Raw genomic sequence first — 13,371 nt, 5'->3', positions numbered from 1 at the left:
GTAGCATTGCACACTTTTAATTCCCATCAATGGGTTGTGTGTGTAATACAGGACGGGTCCTCCAGAGAGGGAGATACTGTACCTGGGGGTATACGCTCATTTCAGCCCTTTTCTCTCCCCCTCCAGTCTGTGAGCTTTGCCAGGAATACTTTGTTGATGAGTGTCCCAGTCATGGACCTCCGGTGCTGGTGCCGGACACACAAGTTCCCCTCGGCATGGCAGACCGGGCAGCGCTAACAGCTCCATGTGGGATCGAGGTGGTGAAGGACGACACCGGGGAGAGTGAAGTGCGCTGTGTAAATGATGTCATACCCAAAGGGCAGATGTACGGGCCGTACGAGGGGAAGATCTCGTCCCAGGACAAGTCATCGGGATTCTTCTCCTGGCTGGTACGTATGCCAAATAAAGTCTTAATACCAGATGTAGCACTATAAGGGGTTAAAGCTGAGTATTAGAGCGTAAACTGTGACAAAAAGCTGCTTAAATGCCCTGCACATGGGGTAAGCAACTTATTAACTGTCACTGTATTAGTGGTCGTGGTGGTCATGGACACCTAAGCTACTTTAATGCCTTGCACATGGGGTAAGCAACTAATGAACTGTCACTGTATTAGTGGTCGTAGTGGTCATGGACACCTAAGCTACTGCAATGCCCTGCACATGGGGTAAACAACTAACTAACTGTCACTGTATTAGTGGTTGTGGTGGTCATGGACACCTAAGCTACTTTAATGCCCTGCACATGGGGTAAGCAACTAATGAACTGTCACTGTATTAGTGGTCGTAGTGGTCATGGACACCTAAGCTACTGCAATGCCCTGCACATGGGGTAAACAACAAACTAACTGTCACTGTATTAGTGGTCGTAGTGGTCATGGACACCTAAGCTACTTTAATGCCCTGCACATGAGGTAAGCGACGTAGCTAATCAGGAGAACTATGCTACAAAAACAGAAACTGAAATATTTAGGAGAATAAAATAAGAGCATAAACTGGCCCTTTAAAAGAGTTGTCCACTACTGGACAATATCAGGTCCGCAATATTGTATTGATGGGGTACTGATCTGGTATTGCCCCAATCAGCTGATTTCATCTCCTGCAGTGATGGGACGTGAGCAGTGGACAGACCACAATGTCACGGCTCTGTACACACTCTGTACGTCACTGAAAACTGCAGCTCATCTCCTATAGAACTGAATGTAACACAGTCTAATAGTACCAGCAATCAAGCAGGTTTAGGTAATAGGTTTAGTAAGAAAAAAAGTTTTAAAATTATTAAAAAAAAAAACCCACATAAATATTCCAAGAAAATAATATCATCATGTGCGTAAATATTACATGTTTATTCCACCATATAAAAATGCCAGCATTGCTATCATTTTGCCTCCCCCAAGATATAGAATAAAAGCAATCAAAAAAGTGGTGCTAATTATATACTTTCTGCTTATGCTGCAAAACAGGAATTCTCATTAAAAAATATGTAAATTTGTTATTGCCCTAAATGCAGTGACCTGAAGATACAGTAAAATGAAGCCCAAAAATTGCAATAGAATTTTTTTTTTTTCTCCAACGCGAATATTATTTTTCCTTGTTTTTTTTCCCAACACATTATATTATTATACATTAAAAAGGGTTGTCAATGGATCTAGTCTCAGGATAGGTTATCAATACCAGATCTGTGGGATCGGACACCTGGTACCCCACAGCGATCAGCTGTTATAAGCTCTGGTGATATAAACACATAGAAAGGTGCAGTGCTCATCTCTATTACATGTGTAGTGGCCGCTGCCAGTGACTGCAGAACAGCTTCTATTCACCAGAATTATATTCATTCTATATCTTTACGTAAATTAAATACTGATGTTAAAAAAAATATATAACTTGTTCTGCAAAACCCAAGCCCTCATATCAGAGAAAAGTCAAGAAAAAACTTATGGTAAAGAAGAGGTAACTGTACTTTTTTTTTTTTTAAAACAAAAATTTTGTTCATAGATAGTGGATAACGACAACAGGTATAAATCCATTGATGGCACCGATGAGAGCTGCGCCAACTGGATGAGGTCAGTGTTTCGTTACATTGTATCAGTAGCATTTGCTACATTGTATCACTGTTATTGGCTGTCGTTACTTCTATGTGTTTCTAGTTACTGTTTTATTAGGTGGGGTAGTCCTATACTAGGTATAAGAATTAGGAGAATAGATGAGCCAGCGCTTTGGCTTTTTCCGCACTCTCGGATCGCTCTCCCCTTTTTCTCGTCCTTTCTCGGCTGTGTTGACCACCTTCGGACCACTAGCAAGCTTCTCCCGTAGACTCATCCATGCTCTTCTAATGCTTTCCTTTACTGCCTAGAGTGCAACCCCGCCAGAAATACAGAGCCGCGTACATGTAGCACACAGCGACATGGTATTTAAGGGGTTGTCCACTCCTTGGACAACCCTTTCTCCCTAGTAAAATTATAAAAAAAAAACATATACTTGCCTCCCGCACTGTCGTTGGTCTCCTGGCGCTGACGTGACAAAACATCAGTATGCACACCTCCCGCTTACGTCCGAGGTAAGTGTGGGCTAAGCAGTCTATTAGTGTCCGCTGATTATTATGTCAGGTGAGTGTCACAGCCAATGTCACGAGAGCCCTGGGAGGTTCTACACCAACATTGCTTTACCGCCGCTGGTGCAGGGGGTGAATTTGCGTTTTTCTTTTTCATTTTACTCAGGGGACTACAGCATTTAAGAAGGGGTTGTCCAAGTAATGGACAATCCCTTTAAACAAACATATATGATTAGTGAAGAAAAGATTATTTTCTTTACCCCCCCCATGAGTCTAAAACAATGAAAGGGGTTAATGTCTGTATCCCTTCTTCTAAAGGGTTAGTCTACAAAAAGAGAACATAGTTGCTTTTTAAAGAGTTATAGCGGTATTTCCATCTCCAAGATCCTATCCTAATATGTAGTAGGTGTGATAATAATAATATTAGCAAATACCTCCAATTAGAAATGTAGTATAGTTCTCCTGAAAACCTATGTCAGTTACCTCAGTGCAGGGCACTGAAGTAGCTTAGGTATCCATGGTTACGTCCACTCATAAAGTGACAGTTAGTTAGGCAATAGTGGTCGTATCCATGGATACCTAAGCTACTGCAATTCCCTGCACATGGGGTAAGAGACATAGCGAATCAGAAGAACTATGCTACATTTCTAAATGGAGGTATTTGCTAATATTATTATTATTACTACGCCTACTACATATTAGGATAGTGTCTTTGAGATGGTAATACCCCTTCAATCTGCAAGAGAAGGAAAACCGTTGCCATCGTAATGAAGAGAAGACTGACAGGTTTAACCTCTGCAGTTGCACCTGCTGCTGCATAATACACAGGAACCCATCTTCTTGCTTCTTACATAACGACATCCAGCATGAAGTAAGACTGCAGCGTAGACCATCCCTGTGTTCCCACGCAGCGTACTCCTCTTTTCATCCCACGCTGTGGCATCTCCCGTCTCAGAAGCAGGAAGTCTCCTATATCTTACAAAATTGTGACACAATGGAGAGCCCCAACTCCAGTCTCTTCTGTCTCCCTTTCTGAATGGGCCAGAGCTGTCAGAATATATTTTTTTCTGAACGGTATACATATATTTGAGAGTTTTTATATCCTGGTTTCTTTAGATTTCATGGAAGCAAGAGGTCCTCTTTAGGAAAGGTTAGCAGTGCGCCTTTTCAGAGCGCAGCCGTGCAACTTGTAGGGAATAGTGATGGAAGCAAAGTTCTAACATAGGATCCAGTTAGTAAAGTTTGGCACAAGAACGCTCTTACTGCATAATTTGAAGCAATGACACTTGTGTCCCTCAGATACGTGGTGATATCTCGAGAGGAACGGGAGCAAAACCTCATGGCATTTCAGCACAGCGAGAAGATCTACTTCCGCGCGTGTCGTGACATTCAGCCCGGAGAGAAGCTGCGAGTCTGGTACAGCGACGATTACATGAAACGGCTGCATAGCATGTCTCAGGAGACAATCATTCGCAACCTCAGCAGAGGTAAGAGACGTGACTTATTATCTTTTTTTTTCTTCCTTTTTGCGATCATCTCTTGAGTTTCCTCCTTTGTGAATATTTATACTTTACAGCATAAATTAAAGGGAATCTAACATTATTGTTAAATGTGATATAGACACTTTGATTGGCTACAAACACTTAAGGTTGATTTCTACCCAAAACCTTAAAAGTAACCAAATTTTAGTAAACCAGAAGTTTTAGCAGGTGCAAAAATGTGGTTACCATATTAATATTTAAATCCATAAATAATGGCATTTGATTTTTTTTTTCCAGATTAGGAAATCAGAAGTTGGAGATATTGGGAACAACATTCCTTTTGGTTACAGAGACATCGGCACTTTTCAGTTTTGTTGCGCCAACCAACTATAGCCATAATATATATATATATTTTTTTAAAAACTGTCACTTACTATCAATAAAGTGACAATTTACTATCCGAGAATCTGATGCAAAAGTGACGACTAATTATGCGGCACTTCATGTTGACGCTATTTCGAAACGGTTGGCGTAACTAAGCTGAAAAGTGCCGATGTCTTTGTAACCAAAAGGAATGTTGTTCCCAATATCTCTAACTTCTGATTTCCTAATAAATGGTTGATTTAACATTTTGAGTCAAAATTCACTTTAAAGTGATTGCAATATCTATACGGACTGTCCCACAACCCATGGTTACTTCTCCCTTCCTTTCTGTTTGCATCAGTTTACTTTCACTCTCTACCACTATACTGATAGAGGGAAGTGAGAGTTGGACTGACCCAACAGAGGAAGGGAGGCCCATACATTACAATGGCCTCCAGCCGCAGCAGTGCCCATGAGCTCCAGCAGTGTTTGTTGTGCAATTTAACTGTTCATTCACTGGCACCATAACTGGATAGTCACATCCACGGTGTGAATTAGCTCGCAATGTAAAAGGTGGTATTATTATTCATGGTTGGTTCCCTTTAATTATGATGATTTTATAGTTATGCACCATGTGTACCTGGTTTTCTTATTCATTTTATTCTGTAAATGTTGGAAAAAAATATATAAAATGTGAAAACATATGTTTATATAATTAGTTTACTGGCTGCCAGGAAGTGTTTGCTGCATTCCTTAATAACCTGTCTGTCTTCTGTACACTTTCATTGCAGTCCAGTGTTTTCTTTTGTTCCCTGTTATCAGTCATATCATGGAGAGAAGAGTCTGACTGTAGCGTTTTACAATGGAATGATTATCAGACAAAAAAAAATCTCCAAAAATCCAGCCCCTCCAATAATTAGCACTTAACCTTCAGTCCAGAATGATAAGTTTGAAAGTGAGAAATCTAGATCATTTACATGTGACTGATTCTCCCAAACACCATATTATAGACAGAGCCGGCTCCTCGGGGGCGGGGTCTAACTCCGATTCAAAGAAAAGTATCAGTGTCATGCTCCGCCCCCTCTGTCTCTACACTACATCTAACACAAAGTATCAGATTTGTCTGAAATATTTTGTTAACCCCTTAAAACGTAACCTGTTTTGACCTTCAGTGATTTTTTTAATTTACTTTTTCAGTTTCTGACATAACTTTTTTCTTTTTTCTCATTCTATTTAGGCATATGGCTGCTTGTATATTCAATGGCACTATTTTTGGTAACTTGTGTTTTCTGTGCCATTAATTATGTCAATATGAATGTGACGATGTACCACTGTTTAGTTTTTATTTCACTATGACCGCCCTCTCTGACAGCATGTGCACCGATTCAGAATTAGAGGGGCTGCAGACTTTTATCACAAGACTGGACAACCCCTTTAAGATATAAAGCCAAAACTGGTTTTGCTTGTCTCCACACTTCCTGTTCAAGCTACAAAGTTTTGTGACCGCTGCAGCCAATCAGTGCATTTGTCACTCTTGCAGCCATTGATTGGTTGTAGCGGTCATATGTCCATCTGGATGGAACAAGAGCCGCTCTGTACTTCCTGCCCAGCCCAGGCCACACCGGTGGTCACTTTATGATTAGTGTGTGGGGTGAATTTTGACAACCCTACCTATCCTGAGAATGAACGTGCCTCAGCATTTCTAAGGCTTCTCTCCACAGCAGCGATCCCTCAAAGATGACCCCTTCCCTTAAACGGTTCAGTTCTATGGCTGGGAGCGCTGCTGAGGAGGGAAGAGCACGGACCGGATCATAAAGTGATGATATATCTGACTTTTATATGTCTTTTTCCATTCAGATAAATTGGGGCTGTGTGGTAGCTCCCTGGCAGGAAGCAAAAAAAAAAAAACTCAAAAAAATAAAGAAAAATAACGGCAAGTACATATAAAATAGACTTAAAAAAAGGCGCAAATTAAAAGAAAAATTAGGTGCAAAGGCAAAACAGATGAAAAGCACGCAAAACTAGAAAAAAAAGCGCACATGTGTTAATGAATTAGGCCTACTTTCGGAAGAAGAGGATGAAAAAATAAAACCAAAAATTGGCCATGGCGGAAAGGTGTTAATGTCAAGGCACCAATAACAATAGTTGTTAATAGATGCTCATACCAGTTGTCTACAATGTACAGTTCTGTGGTTCTCTAACATCTCAGGCTTTTTTTGGTCATGACTCAGTTCTAGTTGGGAGGTCCTAAGCATCGATCCAAATGTAGGCCTAGACCTAATCGAGAGGGGTTATCAGAACTTAGGTAACCAATGTTCTAGTTGGGAGGGCCTAAGCATCGATCCAGCTGTAGGCCTAGACCTAATTGAGAGGGGTTATCAGAACTTAGGTAACCAATGTTCTAGTTGGGAGGTCCTAAGCATCGATCCAGCTGTAGGCCTAGACCTAATCGAGAGAGGTTATCAGAACTTAGGTAACCAATGTTCTAGTTGGGAGGGCCTAAGCATCGATCCAGCTGTAGGCCTAGACCTAATCGAGAGAGGTTATCAGAACTTAGGTAACCAATGTTCTAGTTGGGAGGGCCTAAGCATCGATCCAGCTGTAGGCCTAGACCTAATTGAGAGGGGTTATCAGAACTTAGGTAACCAATGTTCTAGTTGGGCGGGCCTAAGCATCGATCCAGCTATAGGCCTAGACCTAATTGAGAGGGGTTATCAGAACTTAGGTAACCAATGTTCTAGTTGGGAGGGCCTAAGCATCGATCCAAATGTAGGCCTAGACCTAATCGAGAGGGGTTATCAGAACTTAGGTAAACAACGTAACATGACACCATGTGTGTCGCCAAAGGATAATGGCAATCTTCTAGTGAAGTAAACTTTAAAAAAAATGTAAGGTTTTAATAAGGGAACATGTGGCAATATGGTAACACACCTAATTTTCCTTTCCAGGAGAAAGAGGTTTGTTAAGGGAAAACAATGACAGAATCTTGGAAAACCAAGAAGATGTGAAAGGCCCGTTTCCAATCACTGCTCTTAAGCAAGGGAAGAGCCTCTACAAACGAAGCTGTGAGGAGGGCGAGCTACACCCTCATACCAAGAAGAAAAAAATTGACTTAATCTTCAAAGATGTCTTAGAGGCTTCTCTAGAGTCTGCTAAAATGGAAGACCACCCCCTGGTGACAAGTAGTCCTATACTGGGGAAGAAGGTTCCTAAGTATCAGTATGAGAACCACGGAGATAGATGTAAAACAGGCCAAAAGTTTTCTGCCCAAAACCAAACGAGAATCTCGTTGGAGTGGAAGGTTCCTCATGCTTCCGTTAAAGGTCTAGATAGGGAGACCAACCTACCAGAAGATGATCTAGAAGACCGCTCGTCTATCAAAGTAGAAAGTCCCGATGAGTTTGCTGCCATTGGTGATACAGATGAAATCCCCACCACTTCTTTCTGCCCAAACTGTATCAGGTTAAAGAAGAAAATCCGTGAGCTTCAGGCCGAGGTGGAAAGGCTAAGATCTGGAAAAGTGCCTGAAGTTCCTCAGTTGATTCCTCAGAAAACTGAGGTTCCAGAGTTTTCCGATATCTCAGGTATGGAATTGGCATTTGCCAACAGTTTACATTTAGTATTGTCTGTTCTCATGATAGATTAGTTAGCTAGCCTTGACAGAAGCAATTTACGGAACAAAGACTAGCTACTCTTGGTCTATTTTTTTTAATTTATGGGGTTCTTGGAGGCAATTTTTTAATAAAACAATAGTTTTTAGTCTTACAGGGTCACATGGTGCATAATGATCTCATTACTACCCATCTAATTTTTTTTCCTTTCTATGTCCAAGTGCTTTTTTTATTTGTCTTGATCTGTTGACTTTTGTCTCCCAGCTCCAGAAAACATGTCCATCGCACCCACAATGATGGAAGACGACGATCAGGAAGTAGACTCTGCGGACGAGTCGGTCTCCAATGAGATACTGGCATCTACCGACGAGCCTTCTAAGATGTCTGCATCCACCGGTAGACGGATCCGTCGCTTCAAACAAGAATGGTTAAAAAAGTTCTGGTTCCTGAGATATTCGTCTACGTTGAATGAGATGTGGTGTCACGTTTGTAGGCAGTACACGGTGCAGTCCTCAAGAACTTCAGCCTTCATCATCGGTTCCAAACAGTTTAAAATTCACACTATAAAGCTCCACAGCCAAAGTAACCTCCACAAAAAATGTTTGCAGCTCTACAAGCTCAGGATGCACCCCGAAAAGACTGAGGAAATGTGCAGGAACATGACTCTCCTTTTCAACACCGCATACCACTTGGCTATGGAAGGCAGGCCTTATTATGACTTCCGACCTCTAGCAGAACTACTGAGAAAGTGTGAACTCCGTGTAGTTGACCAGTATATGAACGAAGGCGATTGTCAGATTTTGATTCATCATATCGCCAGAGCACTTAGAGAAGACTTAGTAGAGCGCATTCGACAATCTCCTTTCTTAAGCATTATCTTAGATGGGCAAAGTGAAGAGCTTCTTGCCGATACGGTGGCAGTCTACGTCCAGTACACCAGTAATGATGGCCCACCTGCCACAGAGTTTCTCTCTTTTCAAGAGCTGGGCTTGCCAACCACTGAGAGCTATCTCCAAGGCATTGACAGGGCCTTCTCAGCTCTTGGTATCCGACTTCAGGACGAGAGGCCAACCGTAGGGTTAGGAGTTGATGGAGCCAACATAACAGCTGGACTGCGAGCAAATATGTATATGACAATCAGGAAAACATTGCCTTGGCTACTGTGTTTACCGTTTATGGTACACAGGCCCCACTTAGAAATTTTGGATGCAATTAGTGGAAAAGAACTTCCATGTTTAGAAGAATTAGAAAACAACCTGAAGCAGCTACTTAGTTTCTACCGGTACTCTCCCCGTCTGATGTGTGAACTTCGACTTACTGCTGCAACCCTTTGTGAGGAAACAGAATTCCTAGGTGATATTCGGGCAGTGAAATGGATAATAGGCGAGCAGAACGTGTTGAATGCTCTGATTAAGGACTACCTGGAAGTGGTGGCCCATTTGAAAGACGTCAGCAGTCAAACACAACGAGCCGACGCCTCCGCCATTGCTTTAGCCCTCCTTCAGTTTCTCATGGATTACCAGTCAATTAAGCTTATCTACTTCCTTTTGGATGTAATCGCAGTCTTGTCCCGTCTGGCCTACGTCTTCCAGGGCGAGTACCTGTTGGTGTCACAGGTGGATGAGAAAATAGAAGAAGCCATTCAAGAAGTTAGCCGTCTAACAGATTCTCCTGGGGAATATCTTCAGGAGTTTGAAGAAAACTTCAGGGAAAGTTTCAATGGGATCTCCTTGAAGAATTTACGTGTGGCCGAAGCAAAATTTCAGTCCATCCGTGAGAAGATTTGTCAGAAGACCCAACTCACCCTAGCCCAACGGTTTGATTCCCGTAGCCGAATATTTGTAAAAGCTTGCCAAGTTTTCGACTTGTCTTTGTGGCCCCGGAGCACAGAGGAGCTCATAGGCTACGGAGAGGAGGAAATGCTGCAAATATACGAACACCTGAGCGGCATCCAGTCATTTCTTTCGGACTGTAGGGATGGTGCCGACACCAGAAGCGGCCTATTGTTGGAATGGCGAGAGCTTAAGGCTGACTACTGTACCAAAAACGGTTTCAAAGATTTAATAGGCCATATCTGTAAGTACAAACAGAGATTCCTGCTCTTAAACAAGATAGTACAGATCCTAAAAGTCCTTCCCACGTCTACGGCCTGCTGCGAAAAAGGGCGCAACGCTCTCCAAAGGCTGCGCAAAAACAACCGCTCAAGGCTGACTTTAGACCAGTTGAGCGACCTCTTGACCATAGCCGTGAATGGACCGTCCATCTCCAATTTCGATGCCAAGAGAGCTCTGGACGGTTGGTTTGAGGAAAAGTCAGGGAATAGCTACTCCTTGTCCGCCGAGATGCTCAGCAAGATGTCTTCTCTGGACCAGAAACCCATGCTCCACTCTATGGAGCTCGGCTCCGAGTATTACCAAGACATTTAAACTTTTTTTTTTCTTTTGTGGTCCTGAAGCTATTGGATATGTTTTTTTTTCTATCTATACTCTTAAATTTTTGGTATATTATAAAAAAAAATGTAAAAAATAAATATATATAAATATATATTATATATATATATATTAATAGAAAAAAAAATCCCACTAAATATTTACAAAAAAGACTGAGCCTTTTATTAGGAAACCTCACAAATGGTATCACATTTTTCACCTATGGCAGCTGGAATGGTTTCTTTATGGCCAAAACAGGACAAAGAAACCACATACCCCTTTCTCAAAGCATGTACAATCCCGACCAGGTACATTTTTTATATATACCCCCTCTGTTTTGTTCATAGGTAAGAACAAACATTTGTATGTCAGGATCCCGGAAGTCCAAATCCACATAAATCGCTATCATTTTTTTTATATATATATATATATATATATAATTTAATCTATGTGTTATCCTAATTTGTATTCTCTTTTTATGTATTCTGTTTAAAAAAAACCAAACAACTATGTATCTTTTATGTAAAAATCACCAATGGGCAAACTTTTATTTTCACTGCCTCTCTGTCCCCAGGGTACAGTAGTGGGGGTGCTTTTGGGTCCAAATATGGCTAACCGCACCTTGACTCTTCATTCTAAGGACAAACACTGTAGAGGTCACCCCAATGTTTATTATACCCAAATCACTTTCCTTTTACGACACTTACAAATGTTTTGTAATCACACACAATGTATACTTCTTGTATTGTTTGGGGGAATTTATGGCAGAGTTTATGTTTAAAAAATATTTTTTAGATATATATATATATATTTTTTTTCTTAATACTATATTTTAGCTTGTACAGATGTAGCAGAGCTGAGTTGGTAATTTAGCGCAGTTTATTGGGATATCACACTGATAGTTGAATCTGTACTTTCCTTGGATCAACGGACTACGTTAAAAAAAAAAATGTTAAACTGCAAATTCGGATCTGCTACATCTCTATATTGCTGCGGAGAGAATTCATTTTGTGAAATAAAAGAATAAGCTAAGGTTTTCCAGTCCATCGTTGGTGCATCATACAGTTTTTATGTTTTTTAAGAAAAACTGGGATCCGGTTTGTAAGAAACGAAAATTAATAAAGGGGTATTCCTACCATAAACACTTATCACAGATGTGGCAATACGACAGGGGGGGAGCGGAGGTGATCGGCAGAAAATGGATACATTTCTCCACTCCATATTAGCAGATAACAGCGTTATGATGAGCGAATCTGTTCTCAGGACCCTGATCCACCGGCCACGTCGGTAGCCCGTGGCTACTGGATGGGAGCTCTGCAAACTGTCTCCTATATTGCTGGACGCTTCTGATTAGCGGGCCCAGTGCAACATCATGAGTGTGTCGCTAATCAGGAGAGGCGCTAGGGATGTCAGCGGGTAGGAGGCGGTTTGCAGGACTCCCATCCAATGGCCATGGACTACTAACGTGGCCGCTGGATCAGGGAACCAGCGAATCAATTCACTCATCTATAGTGGGGATCTCTTTTACTGATCATAATTAAAAGGGTTGTCCAGCACTACTATCATTGGGATAGGTCATACGTATCGGATCTGTGGTTGTCCGACACGATCACCCTTGGAAGTGTACAGAACCAGAGCAGCTCAGCCACTATGAAAGTGAATGTGATCTGAGCTGCAGTACCCAAGAACGGCCACTACACAGTGCTGGTTTACACATTGTGACCCTACGGTGGCGGCAGGACCAGCTGATCGGCGAAGATGTCAGATCGGCACCAATCCAATATTGATTGACCTTTCCCAAATTTTAGTCTTGGTCAGAAAGTTTAAAGTTACACCTTTGGTGATGAATGTTAGACAGTTGGGGTCTGACTTTTGGGACCTTCAACAAGGGACACCTATAAAAAGGGGAAGATTGTACAGAACCCCTGCTCAGCTACAACTCCGCTCTATGGGAGATATGAAAAATGACCCCTGTCCTCATAACCTAGCACATATAAGTTGGGGTTGGCGTCTCCAATGCTTGTGATTAAAGTAGGCCTCTGGGAACAGGTGCTAAATGTTTTAGGCTGGAATACCACTTTAAGGGGATTTTCTCAAATGGTGGCCGTTCCTTGTGATTGGCTCCCCATTTAGAGGCGTCCTAATTGGGAAACACCCATTTGCCCTAATAGGACGTTCGGTGAGGAGTTGTCTTCATGAGTCAACCCTCTTAAGTTTTCCTTTCTTCTGGATCCACTCCCAGTCCCCCCCCCCCAAAAAAAAAAAAAAAAAACTGCGACTGAACCGCGTGGTGTGTGAACTCCACCATCACATAATCCTTATCCAAAGCAGCTATTTCCTGTCCTGTAATGTAATAATGTGAGACCGGACTCTGCCATCATGGTTACTAGCATGCTGCAATATGCAGGCATCCTTTATAAAAATCTAAAAAATATATTAATAAAATGAGATAAAATGCCTGCAGTAAGCCAGTTCTTTGTGTGTTCGTCTTGTATGTCCTATATCATATTGTATAATATAATCTTGTGTGTATGTCACATCCGTGACTGAAAGCAATGCATCTGGCATCCAGCAAAGCAATATAATGTACCCATGTAAATGCCAACCTGATCTATTGGGAAATACTACATAAATAGTGCAGTCACTGCGTACATACGTTATTGATCCTGAGTTACATCCTGTATTATACTCCAGAGCTGCACTCACTATTCTGCTGGCGGAGTCACTGTGTACATACATTACATTACTGATCCTGAGTTATATCCTGTATTATATTTCCAGAGCTGCACTCACTATTCTGCTGGTGCAGTCACTGTGTACATACATTACATTCCTGATCCTGAGTTACATCCTGTATTATACTCCAGAGCTGCACTCACTATTCTGCTGGTGCAGTCACTGTGTACATACATTACATTACTGATCCTGAGTTACATCCTG

General features: G+C 41.7%; 1 protein-coding gene across 2 annotated transcripts in view; it reads left to right on the top strand.

The window, feature by feature from the left end:
* Positions 1–12,902, top strand: part of PRDM11 (PR/SET domain 11) — a 121,636-nt gene extending 108,734 nt beyond the window's left edge. The window contains exons 4-8 of one of the 2 annotated variants that reach the window (XM_073658150.1): positions 127–389; positions 1,992–2,059; positions 3,847–4,034; positions 7,340–7,975; positions 8,267–12,902. In XM_073658150.1, coding sequence (XP_073514251.1) covers positions 127–389; positions 1,992–2,059; positions 3,847–4,034; positions 7,340–7,975; positions 8,267–10,428 — 3,317 coding nt within the window. In that variant the 3' untranslated portion in view covers positions 10,429–12,902. The remainder of the gene's footprint in view (positions 1–126; positions 390–1,991; positions 2,060–3,846; positions 4,035–7,339; positions 7,976–8,266) is intronic. The other variant, XM_073658151.1, reaches the window with a different exon arrangement.
* Positions 12,903–13,371: the final 469 nt, after the last annotated feature.

Source organism: Phyllobates terribilis, unplaced genomic scaffold (assembly GCF_046119375.1).
Source record: "Phyllobates terribilis strain yellow unplaced genomic scaffold, ASM4611937v1 Scaffold_13__5_contigs__length_258822181, whole genome shotgun sequence".
Lineage (NCBI taxonomy): Eukaryota > Metazoa > Chordata > Amphibia > Anura > Dendrobatidae > Phyllobates > Phyllobates terribilis.
Note: the sequence above shows the minus strand (reverse complement) of the source record. Positions and strands in the feature narration are given on the sequence as shown.